Source organism: Pyrus communis, chromosome 5 (genome assembly GCF_963583255.1).
Source record: "Pyrus communis chromosome 5, drPyrComm1.1, whole genome shotgun sequence".
Taxonomy (NCBI): Eukaryota; Viridiplantae; Streptophyta; class Magnoliopsida; order Rosales; family Rosaceae; genus Pyrus; species Pyrus communis.
Window position 1 is genome coordinate 7,006,233 of NC_084807.1, and position 17,682 is coordinate 7,023,914.

Consider the following 17,682-nt stretch of genomic DNA (forward strand, 5'->3'; position numbering starts at 1 on the left):
TTGTCACAACAGAATGTCAAATTGAAACTCACTTTGCAGTGACATATCATATATCAAATGACCTTTAGATAGCCATGTATGTTCATTTGTTTAAAACAAGAAAGGTTGTGTTCTTAAATCACAATAATTTGTAAAGCAATGAAAACCTGAACAGTAGAAATTATCATGTTAGGATTCTCATAGGCTAAGTTTTGTAAATCCTTGTATGCCTAGATTTACTTGTACTCCAAATCGCTTGACTTGTATATATTTGTATCTTTGTGAAATCAATCAATCAACACAATTTCTATAAAGACTCCAAAGCAAGAGCAAGAACAGCTCGCGCGCAACGAAATATAACATATTTTAAATGGCTTGCTTTTGTATCCTTGTGAAATCAATCGATCAAATTTCAGGTTTTCGTCAAATTTCAAATTTCAGGTTTTGAAATTACGATGTGGCTACTGACCATATTAAATTGATACTGCTAGCTTCATTAACTCCTCGCATGTAAAATTTCATAGTTTACAAAAAAAATAATTGTTTCATAGGTGAAAAAATTAGAGAAAAATCAAATGGTATATAATATATATATATACACACACAATATGACAGGATTCAGCGCCCAATTTGTTTCATACACATTTGATTTAGTATGTACTAGAAAATAAGCCTGCGCATTGTGGCAGGAACCACTATTTTAGGCATAATTGTATGAATAAGACACATTTAACCTGAATAAATTCAACACAATCATGAATGAAAATTAGGGACACATGAGTGAATGAGGTCGATAAGTTAAGCAGCTTGCTTTTTATATGCATTCAACTGAACTAACATGTAAAGACATTGCACAATTAGTAGGAAGAAACTGAACGTTCTTAATCACAAAGACATGGTTGACCAAAAAGTTATGTTTCCATAAGAAATAGAAGAAACAAAAACAACATGCAGTTCACACACATTTTGTGTAGTTTAGATGGCAAAATATGTGTCCTGCAAGGCAAACACCTATTTCAACACTTAATAAAAAAAACATAGAAAGTGTTCAGTACTTGTTCAGTAGCTTATTTTCCAAGCACAAATGTTCAAAGCCAAAAATATGCAAAAGCCTTGTTTCCGTATGAAATAGAAGAAACAGAAGCAACATGCAGTTAACACATATTTTGCCCTTGCAGTTAAGACGGCAAAATATGTCCTGCAGGCTAGGCACATGTTTTAGCAGTTACCAAAAAAACAATAAAAAGTGTTATGTTCTTGTTTGAGCAGCTAAGTTGTCAAGCACAGATTTTCAAACCTAAAAAGGCGGTTAGAACGGAATCACACCCTCAAATGCACCAATGCAAATCCCTCAAATGCACCAATGCAAATAACACGCACTAATGCCCCTTCATACAAACCGCAGGCCAAGATGCATAAAAAACATTTGCATATTCCTTGAAGGAAAATTTGTAGGGCTTTGTTATATTATGTATTAAGGAGAACCAAACTGTATCCCCTAACACTAAATTTGTTGGACTCACAGACCCCTTGCAAGGGTTGTAAAACTCAAAAGCTTACTGTCCAATACCAAAACAATTTGTACCATTTACATGCATGTGCAACATATGCCTTACACTGGAAAAACGTCTAAAATCAAATACAAATTCGTAAATCATGTACAAATTTTGTTTTACATTCTTATAATCAAGTAGTAGCAAGTAAAATTACAAACTTTTAGCAACCTGAGAGCAGAAATTAAGATGTTGAGATATCGCAAAACATACAACATACTAGGGGTGGGTTCGGTTTTATTTCAGTTTTTTTCGGTTCGTTTTTATTCGGTTTTGGGTTTTTTTCGGTTCGGTTTCGGTCCGGTTCGGTTTTTTCCATTTTTGTTTTTTGTTTTTTTTTTTTTTTTAAATCTGAAGCTTGAAGCACATGCTTCCCTGCCTTGAGCATTCTCAGTGAGAAATCAACTTGCAACAACAGTTATTTAAATTAACAAACTTGTAGTCAAATCCATGAAGCATTCCTATAATGAACACATGAATTAACAAACCTGCAACATCAGTTATTATAAAAATTAAAAAAATTAAAAAAATTAAAAAAATTAAAAAAAAAACCCCACAATTTATTCTTTTTTCCAGTTCACCCAGATAACCAAGAATTAAACCTTTACCTCCATCTTGCAGATCGAACAAAACAAAATCAAGTACATACCGGGCAAATCCCATGGTTCACATTTGAGAGATGAAGTTAAACAGAATGAGAGAGAGAGAGAGAGAGAGAGAGAGAGAGAGAGAGAGAAAGAGAGAAGAAGGAGAAAGACAGTGTAGAGAGCGAGAGAGCGGGAGAGCGATCTGAACTAAAATCTTGAAAACAACAAATTAGTCAAAACCCCAAAAGTGACACAAATTAGTCAAATGTGAGAGACCCATAAATCCATAAGAAATTACTCCATCACTTGCTGAAAATTAAAGATTACCATTTGAAATACCAGTGGTATAGCCTCTTGAGCTTCCAAGCCTGAAAATGGCAAAAAATATGCAATCTTTGAAATACCCATTCCAATTAAACATCATAAGAATTTTCCTTTCCAATTAAAAGGTTCGGGAAAATTGAAATTTCAAATTCTCAGCGACCAAGCAGGACATTTAACCAATCAAGATCCTAAACCCACAAAATCAATCCCAAAACAAAACCTAATTAAGTACTATGTACATATATAACATGTTAGCTTTCTACTTTTAAGAAAAATTATTAAATTGGGGAAGTGATCAAATGGGATGGGTCTTCCCTATAAAGCAGCATTAATCCAAGATTAATTCCAACAAAAGAAAACAGTATGATCAGATCAAGAACAATGCATGCAACAAAGAGACAGAGAGAGGGTGTGTAGAAATTAGCATGGTGGATATAAAAATACCTTAGCAGTGATCTCTTTTGTGCCTGCCTGGACTACACTTGTAGCCGACTGAGCCGCCGAAGCAGCAACCAAAGATAATTTTCCAAAACCCTATCCAAATTAAATAAATGGAAAACCAAAAACAGACAGATAGTGTGTATCAATATCAGCCATCTTCATCTACAATCACGAATCAAGAATATACATAATAACAAAAATAATGCAACCTGAGATACAACAGACAACACGTCACCGTTGTCAAAGTTTCCCATGTTGTATGTTCGCAGGTGATATATGTTAATAGGGTTTCACTTTTTAGCATCATCAAGGAAGCACGTTATTAGTGAAATAAAGTTGGAAAGTTTCTGTTAGTTCTTGGTTGATTGTCTACGAATATCAGCATGTTTACAAACTTACCAGAGCATACAAAATAACATATACAGATAGAAAACAGGTTGATGATGATGAACGATGTAAAAGTATTAGAGAAAAAGCATTCTCACGTGCACTCAGAGTCCTAGTCCAAGTCAAGCCATAAAGAACATTGTAAATTAATATGAACATAGTCATTGGCCAATATCAATTTAATCAGAAATTTTTGTGTCAGCAATAATGTCAAGAACAAAAATCAGAAGAAATCATCATAGAAGCTGTACCCCCTTGTAAAATGAACATAACAAAGTTCAGAATCCCAGAGAATTATATATAGCATTGATCAATTTAGACAACAGAGGGGCTGAACCAGTAACAGTGAAAGCATACTATTAGTGTTTTGCCATAAGGAAGAATAAAAATAAACAAATCATACCATAGTGCCTTCGAGAGGTCATATCTTTTCACATCAGAGTACTCATCGTTCAGCTGAACAATGCATAGAGGGGAAAAAACAACATATCACATACCAATGCAATCAAAGAGTCTAAGATTGTAAAGAACTGAATGGAAACATAATGGAAGTAGCAGCCCACAAATCATTTAAGAAACAGGGGCAGAGCAAGCAGACATTCAAACAGAACCCTTATTATCCGTTGTCTAGGGCAACCAAACAAAACTCAACATATCTCCTCAAATTACAAATGGGAGCTTTTTTTTAGGTGATTTGTTGGTTTTTATTTGGAAGCCAAATCAGCTGGGAATTTGAGAAAAATGAAAAACCCAAAGCTAATTAAATCCAAAAACAACAATCCACAATGAAAGCGAAAAACTTGGGGAGCTGAAATACCAAAAACCCACCTAATTCAAAACCTAAGTAAAACCCTTAATTAAACCTCAGCTACAAACCTGAATTAAACCCTCAATTAAACTCCAAATTAAACTATTAATAAAACCCAAATTAAATCATCAATCAGGAAAGATAAAAATACAAAAGGGTGTTTATGAGCTGTACCTGTAGTGAGTGAGTGAGTGAGTGGGCGAGTGAAGCTACGACTGTGAGAGGCTGAGAAGAACACGGAGATGGGATCGAAGAAGATCAAAGATCTGCAGCAATGGCGCTGAGATCCCCACTCTTCCCTTTCCTTCTCTCTCTGTCGCTGTGTCTCTGTCTCCCTCTTTCCCTCTCCCCCTCCTATCTCTATCTCTATCTCTATCTCCATCAGCATGGCCTCCCAACTGCGAAACCCTCAGCGAGCGATTCTTACTCCTCCCTCTCCCACTTTCTCTTTCGCTTTGTCTCCCTCTCCCTCTCCCTCGAATCGTACACCCCCTGTGACTCTGTCTGCCTGCAAGCTGCATGCCTTCCTGTCACCAAATCCCTATCTCTCTCCCGACAGCATGGTGTCACCGAGTCCCACTACAGCTCAGAAAATAAGGTCTCCCTGAGTCCCACTGCAGCGTGGTTATGCATGTGAGAATGTTATAATAATTTTTTTTTTTTTTTCTTTAATCATCTCTTTATGAAATTTTTTTTTCTCTACGATTGTGTTATAAATTATTATTATAACCATGCTTTCTAATTAACGCATATAGTCAAGGCTTATTGTTCTGTAATTCCAGGTAACTTTTACATATGTTGAAACCACGTATGCCAATGTGTAGCCATTGTTATTATTTATTTTATCATTGGTGCCACATTATCAAATGTTTTTTATCACACTCACTAAAACAATTAAGTATGAAATTTGAATTTTTCCGACTATTAAGAAAGATAAAATGCACAAATATTGTTTACAAATTCAGTCTCCTTAGCATTACCCATATTGTTATCTTTGAAATCCATTATTCAATGAAGACAATAAATTCTGCAACATCGGCACTACAAATAGAGTACAACTAAAATGAATTTGGACATTGTATTTTTGAAAAAAGAACTTGTAAAAAAAATGTACAAAATGGAATTACAATTACAGTACAAAATGTAGAAAAAACTTTAATTCACTTTGAAGTTGGTGTAGCAAGGGAACACGTACGATTGCAATTACAGTACAAAGTGCAGAAAAAATGTATCAAGAGAAATGGTGAAGCTCTGAATATAAAACTGAATTGATTGTTGGTCGTACGTATTAGATAGAAGTGATTGCAATCGTATGCAGAGACGATGAATTACAACAATGTTTGATATCTTTTTTTCTACGGGCATTAAATTCTCAAGGTCTTGTCTGATGATAAAAATGAAACCAAAGATCTTGAATCAGAATCCAGAATCCCTGGAATTGAAAGTTAACTTTGTTTGCAAGGAAATGAAATCCTACCAGTGAAAAGCAATTTGTAGCACGGGCTTTTAGAATTCACCCAGCTGCTCCAAAAACATTGGTTTGATATCCTTTTCTCTATGGGCACTAATTTTTAATAAAATGCTAATTGAACTTATAAATTTCTATTAGGTTTTAGACATTGGCATGTCAACGTTGTGCACGTTAAAAATGTTGTTTGTCACCAATTGCAAGCAAAATTGACAATTCGCTGTCAGGTGGTACTTGTTTGCAAAAGTACAAAAATTACACAGAAATTTGTTATTCCATTCACTACACACGGAAAGCAAAATTATATTTCATATACTCTTATATTTTTCTCCTCAATCCACAGATAATTCAAAAACCTTTGTGTTTAATGTTTATACTTTTGTCATCCACAATGAGAGCAGTCAAGAACTAATCTCCATCTTCCATACTTGTTTTCTCTTTGGCATAGCAGATCTCCAGTGGTTCATTCTCTTTGCACTGATCACTATAGAAAAGAGGAAATTTGTTTATTTATTTTTCAAATGAAGAAGACGTCCAACTTCTCACCCAAACATTGAAGTCAAAGCATACAAATGAAGCTATATAAATTGTTTGAAACTAAGATATATAAAACCCAAAACAAAAACCTGATTAAGCAAGACAACACATAGTCCTGAATTCTTATTTCGATGGACTTCAAATTGCTTGCAAAAATGCTTATCGTTCCTTGTCGATCCAACCAATCAAAAAGCTTTATCTTGTTCCAAGCCAATCATACTTAAAGTTTCGTGATTTTCAACATTTAGTACATGAAGTATCCTATGTGGACAATGACGAGCGCCAATAATGATCCCTCGTGGATATTAAAAATTAAACATTACCAAAATAAAAAAGTCTTCTTCTTCAAACCCCCGACCCCACTCCCTTCTCCATCTCTTCGTTGGCGCCGATCCACACTCAAATTCTCACCCGATTGTTCATCAGAGTAAAATCCCATAACCAAATTCTTAGCAAAGCTTCCGACCACAACCGAAACGAACCCGATTACAGCCGTCGAGAAAACCTTCTCGAAAACCCTATTCGAAAAGCTCGAATTCTCCAAACCCCTTCCCCGATTCACTCTCATTCTTCATCTCCAATTTACACCCTCGAATCATCCCAACCGTCATAGCCTCTGTAATCCTACTCAGTGACACAGAGAACTCCTCCGACCTGGCAATTTTTGAAATCTGCTTTAAACTTTGGGGCATTTCCTTCGAATCAGAACGCAGAAATTCCTTCAAATCCCCAGAGACAACACCAATCGTCTCGGCCAAATCAGAGACCATTTCGGCCATAGAAATTATGGCTCCTACGAACTTCAGGAACCTCTTCCTCTTCCTGGCCATGTGGCAGCTGGGCTCGTGCCGACGAAGGCGGATTGGATGCCCTAGAGTTGTAGAGAGAAGGAGAGGGTGAAGAAGAGTGGATCGGGTGGAGGGGTGGAGCCGTGGAAGGGGTGGATGGAAGGGATGGAGAAGGGAGGGGGGTCGGGGGTTTAAGGAAGAGGACATTTTTTTTTTTTTGTAATTTTGTAATTTTTTTATGTTTAATGTTTAATTTTTTTTTTTTTTTTTTTTAAATAAGCGCCCAGTCATTGTTCATTTGAGCGACACATCATCAGGAAGACTTAATACCCAGACTAACGGATGTATGAGACTGTTTTAAAATTAACACTTTAGGTATGACTCTAGAACGAAAAAAACTTCATGCACTAAATGTTAAAAACCACGAAATTTGAAAGTAATAAACTAAGATTTATCTTTTTTTTTTTTTTTTTTTTTTTTTTTTTTATGTAAGGTGCATCCATTGTTTTGTTAATATAAAATGTACCCATTATTTCATATAAAACTTACCACTTTTTTGTGTAAACTATTCCAGCTTTTTGTATATAAAATGTACCGTATAAAAATTATCAATTTTTTTGTACGTAAAGTGTCATTAATATAAGTAATGACAAATCATGGGTTTTATATAAATATAATTTATCTTAATGACAAATTATATATATTTTTATATAAGTAATAATTTATTTTTAAATTTTTTCAATCCCACAAATCATAAATTTTATTTAAAATCTCATTAATATAAGTACAAATATCAAATTTTAATTTAAAATTATAATAAACTACATAGAAATGCATTATTGTATTAATATCAAAGACTTTGATCAAAATTTGAAAACCAATAAAGTTTCAATAAAAAAACATTAAATAAGAACCGCATCTAAAATCACCTATGAAAAATATAAGGAAGAAATGAAGAAGAGCAAAGGAAAAATGGCAGACCAGATGAGATAAATAAATAAAAGTTACACAAAAAGCAAACAAAAAACTATTTCAAATCATTTTCACTTTGAAGACTAAAACCGACTAAAACGGAAAAAACAAATAATTATCAAACGACTCCTAAATTCCTATCTTCGTCCTGCTTTGCTTTATGTCGACTCAGAACAACTCAGTAAAATTATTCAGTGGGTCCTTACCGCGCAGCAGGCTTCATTTCAGGCAAACTCCCTTCTCCTTCAATCAAAGAAATAACATGCTATTTCATATCATTCGAAATTTGATCTACCGAACTACAAAATTGTTATGCACTCGTGGGGCATCGGAAGGATAGTCAAACCAAACTGATTTTTCGCATGTTACTGTGATCACTGCGTTTAGCAATCTCCTTCAAACTAGTCCACGATTTTCTCCTCCGTTTGTTTGATGTACTAGTTGTGTTTTCAGCTATTGAGGTGGGACTGCTCTCAGGTTCAGCTGGTTTCTTGGCCGCCGAATTGTTTCTCCTTCTCTTCTTCCCTCCCAACAACAAAGTAATTCCAGTCTTCATCGCTGGAGTTGCAGGTGTATCCACGCTAGGAATCTCTGTGCCTGCTGAAGGAGCTACTTCATTAGCTTTACTAACCTCGTCTTCACCTGCAGGAGTGTCGACTGTAGGAATTTCTTCGCCTGTGGAAGGAGCTATCTCATCCGCTTTACTAACCTCATCGCCTTCAGTGGTCTTCTTTGAGTTGACAAACTTCTTGGAGATGGACCTAGCGAGGTTCAGTTTCGAAGTTGTTTTGGCCTTAGGGGGGCATATCGTTTTCATATGTCCATTTGGAGTCCCTCTCTTCAAATTCCGATGTGAACAGAAGTGGCATGTATACACTACATTGTTTTGAGAGAAATTAATAAGTTTCTTACTTCGTCGTCGTGCCTTCGCTCTATTTTTCTCAATTTGAACAGTACAGTTGAAGCCAGGCTGAAGAACTGTTTCACATCTGCAAAATAGTGAAACGCTGATCATGGGTCTGTACCTTTTAATATACTTTATAGTATCATTCATTTCAAAATGTATATTTTCCAAAATTATAAAACCTACAAGGCTACAACACATTACACGCATCCAAAGACAAATTGATTCAAATAATTTTTTTCATGTAACGTAATGGCTGACTCATTTCAGAGTCAAAGTCATGGGAAGCTCTCTGCTTATCTCAAAAGCACTTCAGTTTGTTTGAAAACATACATTCAAGGTGACATAAAATCCAAAACACGAAGGTTTACTAATATCTTTATTTGTGTTGTCAGTGTTGTGTGCTAATAACACAAACAGGTCAAGCCAGCATCAGTAAAGCAAAAAACGATACATGCCTCAGTCAGATTCATGTTTCATGCCAATACAGTATACAGTGCAAAACGAGTTATGCGGAAAAGAAAACCCTGCAATTGCGGTTTGTGAGAACTTTGTTAGGATTTTATATATTCATGGGTTAACCAATAACAACCTGTCTGAAAATTAAAACAAGCAAACATGTAGTTGACTAGGCTTTCAGGTTAGACGAGTCAGAATCCTATTCTCTCTCCACCTGTCGAGTCTAACATTCCATTAGATGTTTCTTAGTTTATATATCTGACTTTCGATGGTGAATCCTAGATGCATGTTGTTCCCATATAACTATGTTACAATTAAGAATTTCAGAACTCCAACACGTTTAGCTACGCGACCAGAAACGCCACCCCCATTGCCATACCAAACAGTTTCAAACCTATCCAAACCAATAAGATTTCCATCTTTATGGTGTACTAGGCTTAATCAAGGCAGAATGTAACTTCAGTAAGCATCATGATTACAATCAATTATCTTTGTGGAAGGTGGGTATGGTTAAGCTATATGAGGCTGTATTATGAAATCATACAGAAGATACGAAATCCCACGAAACTCAAGACTCCTTATAAAGATACGCAAGTCCATAATGCCTGTTATAGCTGGATTGGTTTGGTTCATTTTGGTAGAACGAATCTATCTCATTGGTTTCATAAATTTCTATTGCAATCCAATCCAAAAGACTTGGATGGGACTAAAGCGAAAAGCCCATTTTCTTGTTTCTTTTTCTCCACAGCTCTAAGTCATGCCACATTCAAAGAGCTAATTTCGTATCAGGGACAAATTAACCACTACAAACTATGCAAGCCTATTAACACCGAAAACTATTAACGCAAGCAAGTGAATCAAAAGTTGCACAAACTTTCAATCACAAAAATATTACAATGATCGTATGAAACCAATAGTTCACAATCCCACCTTAACAGTGAGCAGTTCATGATCACTTCCTAACAGAAATCAAATCTTCCACCATTTTTTCAAAACCAATCCTACAACATGCAAAACCCACAAAATTGAACCAAAAAGGCAATTAAATTTGCAATTAAATCCACTTATAACCACACCAAATTCAAATACGATAAACCCTCTTTTTCTTTTGGGGTTTTTCAATCAAGAATCTAAAGATTTTTGGCATACCTCTGGCAAGGGAAGAGAGAAGGTTCAGGGGGCACAGCGATGGCCTCTTGGGCAGCGGCTGCGCCCAAAGAATGCACCCAGAGAAGGAACAGAAGCCTCCGTGCCAGTCCACACAGCGAGTCTCTGCAAGTGCTCGAGCTTCAGCACGGCCTTGGCATTGATGGAGGAACCGCCCTTGGTTTGCTTTTTCCCGGTCAATTCTTCTCTCAGTGATATGTTGTTGGTAGACGTGAATGCAGTGTTTGGCACCCTCTTAGCTCCTCCTCCTCCTCCTCCCCCTCTCCTGCCCATGGGGGTGCTTTGTTTTGGGGCGTTTTCTCTTTGGGGAATTTGTCGAACGGTTGGACTGCGCCCTTGGTATGATACGACCAGAGACATCTTTTCTTTTTGGTATTTTCATCGGACCTGGACTATTGCACATTAAGCTGGTTTGGTACTGAGATGATTCTGAAAAAAATTGGTATTAAAAAAAGTTGGAACTATTTTTGTGTTTGGTAAACATTCAGCTTCAGTTTTTTTTTCATAATTTTGGGTGAAAAAAACCCAAAAACAAGAAGCTGCAAAATTCAGCTTTGAAAAACCGGTTTTTTTTCACATCTGTTTTACATAAAAATTTACCAAACACTATAATAATGCTTTTATTTTTTTTTTTCTTCAAAAGAACTTTTACAAACTTTTACAAAAAAGTTTACCAAACACTCTGCTGGTTTATTTCATAGCTGCTTATTCTCACAGCATAGCAGAAACATTTTTTTTTTCAAAGCACAACAATACCAAACTAACCCTTAGTCCTCAAACATTACCCGTTATTTTGTATGCTCCCAACAATGTATAATCCCAGTTTAAAAAGAAAAATGTGGAGGCAAAAGCAATTGCCTCTTGCCTTCAGACTCTGGCTGGTGACCAATGACCATATCATATATTAATCTCTATATGCACAAACCTGATAGCGAGCACTATTTCCTGCTTGAATAATGTGCCTAACTCCCACTTTTAACTCCGAGCATCTTGAGCAACGAGGGCTCACCAGCTTCTTCTCAACGTCTTCGAATTTGGCAGTGGCCAAAGGAGCCGTCCCAACGTTCTTGTTAGAACTGGGTGCGTCAATTGTGAGCATTGAAACCGCATCCCGGGCGGCATACCATGAATGACCACAGGAAATACACTCCAGCTGAAAAATGAATGAGAAAGTAAATTCCATTTGCAAGAAGGAAACAAATGATATAGCCGTTACAATCTAAAGTACCCTTGAAACAACGTTCATGCATTAAGCTTAGGGACTGAAAAGCAAATGAGGCTACAGACATCCATGGCGATGTCATCTTTTAGTGAAAAAAAATCAAATACTGGAAAGAGAACTCAATGATAGTTTGCCAGAACCAGAAAAAAAATTGGTAGATAGAGATAATGTACAAACGTCTTTCATCCATCATCAGCACCTACTTTTAGTCAGAATACAGCTACTATCAAAAGTTTAGGGACTGAAAAGTATGCAATTCAAACTTTGAACGTAGCCAGCAAAGCCAAACGCCTTGGCAAAATTAGGGGCGGTACAAGGCAACATAAGAAACCAAATAGAACAACTGATGTAGTGATCACAATGTGTAATTAAGCTGATCATAGGCTTTGATACACACGTGATATCCAACGTTATAATTTAATGGGAAAAGTGGTTTTGAGTTGCCAAATCAATGCCCACCAACCCATAGTTGATGCTTGCCTATAGAGTCTAGACAGTAGGTAAGAGACTTTCAGATTACTCAACTTAACCCCTACTCCGCCGTTGGTATGATACTACTAGAGACATCTTTTCTTTTTGGTATTTTCGTCGGACCTGGACTATTGCACACCAGACTTAGTCCTCAAACATTACCCGTTATTTTGTATGCTCCCAATAGTGTATAATCCCAGTTTAAAAAGAAAAATGTAGAGGCAAAAGCAATTGCCACTTGCCTTCAGACTCTGGTTGGTGACCATATCATATATTAATCTTTATATGCACAAACCTGATACCGAGCACTATTTCTTGCTTGAATAATGTCCCTAACTCCCACTTTGAACTCCGAGCATCTTGAGCAACGAGCATCAGTCATCTGTTTCACAGACAAGAAATCAACAACGAGCACATAATGTATATACTGCAGAGTGCAAGGTACTCAAAACCGACTACAGGTACAAATAAAATCACCTGCATACGCTCCCAATCATTAGGCTCGTTCTTTGCTCTCTCCTCAGCCGTTAAACCCTCCTGAAATAAAAACCATGAAAGCAAGAGCAACTATAGTATTATCCCTTTTGCGTACACCAAGAGTTGGCCATTGGAACTACATCTTATCTGATCATACATGGATACTCAAAAGATATCATGTCAAGAGGCCATACTCAACCCAGGGCAGAGGGAAACACAGACACATTTTATTCTATTCTCAACTGAGACCTTCATACAAAATGAGAGAGAAATTGTTTTGCTCCTTTAATGAAGTTTTTGCATTTGTTGAAATTTTTGGGTTCAAGTTGTAATTACATCAAGTAGTGGACTTCTGTGTTTCTACAAAGTGACCTCAAAAGTTTGTGTTTTGCAATATAGCCCAAAAAGTTGAGGTTATTGCATTTTGGCCCAAATTAGTTGAGAACAAAATAGTTTTGTATCTTTAAATGAGAATTGGATTTTCATTTCATTTAGCTCCATCTAAACCAATTCTATGGATAAAAAAATCAAATGACAATGTTGCATTCAAGTTTAATTAGTTAAAGCGTTAATTAATTAAAGAACGGGTGATTATGAACCTAAGCCTACGATAATTAAGCTATGTGAAAGGCCATCTCTCAAATTTGTTTGAACCATGGGAATGTGTAGATTAGATTTTTATTGTAATTTGATATGATCAAACGTTGTAAAAGAGCACAAGCTCTTCTTTACTTTAAAAGTACTCCTCTTTCGTTTTTTTTTTTTTTTTTTTTTTGAACAAACAATATTGTCTACACTAAGAGGTTTGGGCTAAGCCTCACAATGGGCTAGCGATAATGTGGTTCAAATTCGCATTTGGCTAGAATCGAACTTAAAACTTCTCACTTACAAGTCAAGATCGATCTTTACAAAATATCTTAACTTCTTTTCTTCTTTGTTTTAATAAAGATTTGATTGAAATGTAAGTTTCTCCTGTAATGTGACTTTCCATGCGAAAAGAAAAATGGAAATCTATAAAGAATGAAAGAATAGGTCTTTCCAGATCAACTTACTAAACATCTTAGCTTTTTCTTCTTGTTTGTTTTAATAAAGATTCTATTGTGGTGTAAAGTGTCTCCAATAATGTGACTTTGGCTTTTACAACTTTTATTTTTACCAAAAGCATGGATGTCATGGTTGATCTTTACAAAATATCTTAAAAATTTTCTTCTATTTGTTTTAATAAAAATTCGACTGGAAATTTTGCACTTACACCAGTTGTGAAGGTAGGCAATGAGAATGATAAACATCATATCATTATGAGGTTGTTCTTGAACCCCTACCCGAACTTGCATGGTGGGAATGACTTAACTAAGTGCAATGGAGCCAACATCATATCGTTATGATGCATCTTCTCTAAAGGCCAAATAAGATGGGTACTTACATGAGATGTAAATGAGTAAGCGTACTCTCTCATTATTATTGATGCTAGCCAACTTCATATCATTGTGAGGCAGGCTTGGTAATAGTGAGTCTCCCATACCCTACTAAGAGTTTCCTCCAAAACTCTCGAATTCCAATGAGGGATATGAAATTTGCCAAAAATAGTGGGTGGTGCTATTTGATTTAAAGACCCGGATCAAATAGCTTGAAATCAATCAATTTATATTTGTTATGTATTTATTTACCGATATATTTGCAAATGCTATCCAAAACTTGAGAAAGAAAAAGCCAAAGGCTTTAGTTTACAGACTTGGTACCACAATCCCATAGATTGTCTTGAATGGATTGTATATGTACCTAAGTAGTCTCATCCTTACAATCTTCCTATTGTTAATGTATCATTGGAAGAACTTGTTAGACAAGTATATCATAAAGAGGACAACACAAACAACAAATGCTTATTCCTTTGTTGTATGAACAAAGGAACTTGAGAATATTAGCACAAAGACATAGACACTTTTAGTGTCATAATTCTTCACTTACAAATTGTTCTATGAAGAAATGAGAGGTGCCTTGAACAACTCTTGAAAGTTTGTAATCATGTTTAGAACATAATGGTTGATTAACAAAAATAGTGCTTCAACATGGACTTATCATGATTTTGAATCATTGAGTGTTGAAGTGTTAAACCACTTCAAGAGACGGAAACTAGGCAAGGACTTCAACTTTGTGTCCCTATCCAAATGGTTCACAAAGTTTATTGTAAACTATATAGTGAATAATAACCGCACGCTCTCCAAATTATTTGATGTGTATGACACAATTGAAATAAGTTTCAAGAGAGATAGTGGGAGTTTAGGGACCATGACTATTGTAGTCAATGGAGAAGTCAAATGAAGAAGGCAAAATAACTCCAAGGGAATAAACTGCTTTTATGAAAGGATGGATAATGGAGTATCTGCAAGAAATGTCTTGTAAGCGTCAAGAACACACCTTTCAAAGGTGTTGTAAATTGTTCTTGAATAGAATCCTTTATACATACGCAGAAAGGTGATTTACGTATTTCATATTGTATGAAAAATGTTGATACGAGTTGTACCAAGATCAGTACAAGACGATATCAGTGCAAGCCCAGGATCATAACCATGGCAACTGTCAAGTGAGTCCTTAAGTATTTAAGAAATACTAAAGGATAGATTCCTTAAGAATGAGGAAGAATTAGAGTAACGTAATGGAAGCATAAATGTATTAGATTATGAATCAAATATCGTATCCATCATTGGATATCTCTTTATTATAACTAAAGAGATATTTGGGTGGAAATGTTATAAGTAATGACTTTAGTGTGCTCCATCATGCATGCAAAATATATTGCCATATAGAAGCTTACAACAATGTTGTTTGGATGGGAAAGTTCATTTATGAACTCTCTATTCGATTCCAACCAAAAAGTATCTTTAGTGTACCCAGACTACAACACTAATGGGGTGATAGCTTAAGCCAGGGAATTAAGGTCTCATCAAGATCCAAACTTAAATGAAAGACTAAACCACATGATTGAGAATCATGGACAAGATGATGTCGTTATTCTCAAGGTTGCTTCTATGAATTCAGAAGAGGTATCATCACTGATGACCAAGATGATTGGCTCTAGTGCAAGTGGGAGATTGTTGGAAATGTGCCTTAGAGCCAATCATATAATGATACTTTACGGACATTTAACATGTTAAACTAATCTAGCTTAATATAAAGGGCAAAGATTATTGTTTAAAGCCATCTCATATAAATGTTATATGCTTAACACGATAAGTCCAAGGAATATGTGATTGGGAGAATGTGATCTAAAGAAGTTAGATTCATGAGACCATTCTCTTTTGTATACATATCTTAACGGATTGCCAATTAGGCATTGACAGTTCGTTAAGATCAGTACGTGCTATGTCATTGGCGTGACTGACACCAAGACAAGCATGTAGGTGCTTAATAAAGAATGAGTCCACTGAACACGATCAACAAGGAGTTCTCATACTCATGTCACATGAGAACTCATGGTTAGGATAATGCAAAGTAGTCATTTGACATGAGGCATCATAGTTGTCTTATGGTTAGGTCATTGATCTTTGACTATGTCAAAGTCACTCCGTCAGAGGGTGTCCCCGACATAGTTAGGATTAAGCCACTTAGCCACAGAGGCAAATGAATGCACAACAAGGGATCTCTAACCTTCAAACCGTTTGATGGAGAATACTCTATGATATGATTAAGAATCTCTGGCTAGAGTATGAATGAGATTTAGGAAGTCATTCCAAATCACGTTCAAGGTATTCATATAAGTAAGAGAATCACATTGGATAGTAAACATGAATAAACTATCAAACCAAACAATGTGGTCAAGAGTATTGTATTAGAGAAAGACCGTATTACATTGTAATCCCAAACTGAATAGGTTCTCCATCTCTTCTGATTAGCTTGGGTAACCATGACATACTACTAGGTGTCACTCATGGTTTGTGGAAGCCCTAAAGCTCACCTTTTCTCTCTAGGAGATCGGCCCCCTTGGAGGGGATTTACTAGTATCAATCCTCCTCCAATGTCACTCATCTCTTCTTCAGGTCCCTCCTTGGTGCGGAAACTTAGAGGTTCCATTTCTTGGGAACTTGAAGAATCCATTCTAGCTTCCTCCTCCAAGAAATCCAGTGGAGCTAAGAAGGAATGAAGGCCCTCTTTCTTGGGTGATTAGCCTTTGCTTATGCAAAGAGGATTCAACAAAGGTATAATATTTTTCAACTCACTTTTTTCTTGAGTTGAGTCTTGGTTCACCACAATTACTATGCCATGAATTTCATGGGTAAAGTTTTGTTTTAAGTGCATAGAAGCATGATTCCACCTTTAACTGCATGCATAGATGTTGCTCAAATAAACTTGTTTTTTACAAATTTTTCCTTCATACTATCTTTGCCGTAGCTTTGAGGTGAGGACCATCCAAGTGTTGTTTCAAGCTCAAAACTTAAAGTAATTGTTCATTCGTTCGTCCGAGATCAAGTCATCGCGATCCTTGGATCAACAACCTATATACTACATCAAATTTGGAGACTAAATCAGAGGAAAATTGTAAATAGAGATTGTAACCCTATAAATTCATCAATACAAATCTACTTTGTAAACGTGTTCTCGTTTCATTCGTTACAGAATTTTCGTGTTTACACATAAGGTGTTAATTGTTTTGCAGGTGCATTTTCGTCCAAGAAGAAGAAGGCAGAAATTTGCATCCACAAATTGGTGCTTTCATTGAGAGTTTGATTCACACACTCGAAGAAGACTCTCGCATTCAAGGTTTTTCGCTTTCTTGTTCATTTGTAAATTTTTTTTACATTCTTATTCCTAGAATTTTTTTTATAAAAATTCTTTGAATAAACGTAAAAGAAAAGTACAATGACAAAAGATTCAGAAACCTTGACGAATGGAAATTCCAACGTTCAAGAATTGGGACCACGGCGATCTATGAGGCTCAATGCGACGACAAGTGAAGTGGCACCACCGCAGCAACCACCACAATGGCCACGACGACAGTAACCACCATGGCCACCCATGGCAAGATCCATACCCACGATGAGCAGGCCACCTCGTAGCAACAGGCCTAAGCCCGTGCCACAAGGCAGCCATCCCAGATTGAATAGGCCACGGCCTAAAAGGTACAACATTTGAATGTAACCCAA

The 17,682-nt window shown here is 36.1% G+C and overlaps 2 protein-coding genes and 1 long non-coding RNA gene across 3 annotated transcripts; all 3 read right to left on the reverse strand.

Moving 5' to 3' along the window:
- Window positions 1-2,095: 2,095 nt before the first annotated feature.
- LOC137733203 (uncharacterized) lies at window positions 2,096-4,651 on the reverse strand. Its single transcript, XR_011068425.1, has 4 exons — window positions 4,254-4,651; window positions 3,675-3,727; window positions 2,888-2,977; window positions 2,096-2,487 (listed from the first exon to the last, which is right to left on the reverse strand). It is a non-coding gene; the product is annotated as an uncharacterized lncRNA (long non-coding RNA).
- Window positions 4,652-6,403: 1,752 nt separating this feature from the next.
- Window positions 6,404-6,993, reverse strand: LOC137734210 (protein PHLOEM PROTEIN 2-LIKE A10-like). Its single transcript, XM_068473511.1, has 2 exons — window positions 6,673-6,993; window positions 6,404-6,632 (listed from the first exon to the last, which is right to left on the reverse strand). Exons 1-2 carry the CDS (start codon window positions 6,912-6,914, stop codon window positions 6,404-6,406), a joined length of 471 nt encoding a protein of 156 aa, XP_068329612.1. The 5' UTR covers window positions 6,915-6,993.
- Window positions 6,994-7,791: 798 nt separating this feature from the next.
- LOC137735704 (uncharacterized) lies at window positions 7,792-10,480 on the reverse strand. The gene is made up of 2 exons (XM_068475148.1): window positions 10,357-10,480; window positions 7,792-8,833 (listed from the first exon to the last, which is right to left on the reverse strand). The coding sequence occupies exon 2, from the start codon at window positions 8,659-8,661 to the stop codon at window positions 8,185-8,187; it is 477 nt and encodes a 158-aa protein (XP_068331249.1). The 5' UTR covers window positions 8,662-8,833; window positions 10,357-10,480; the 3' UTR covers window positions 7,792-8,184.
- Window positions 10,481-17,682: the final 7,202 nt, after the last annotated feature.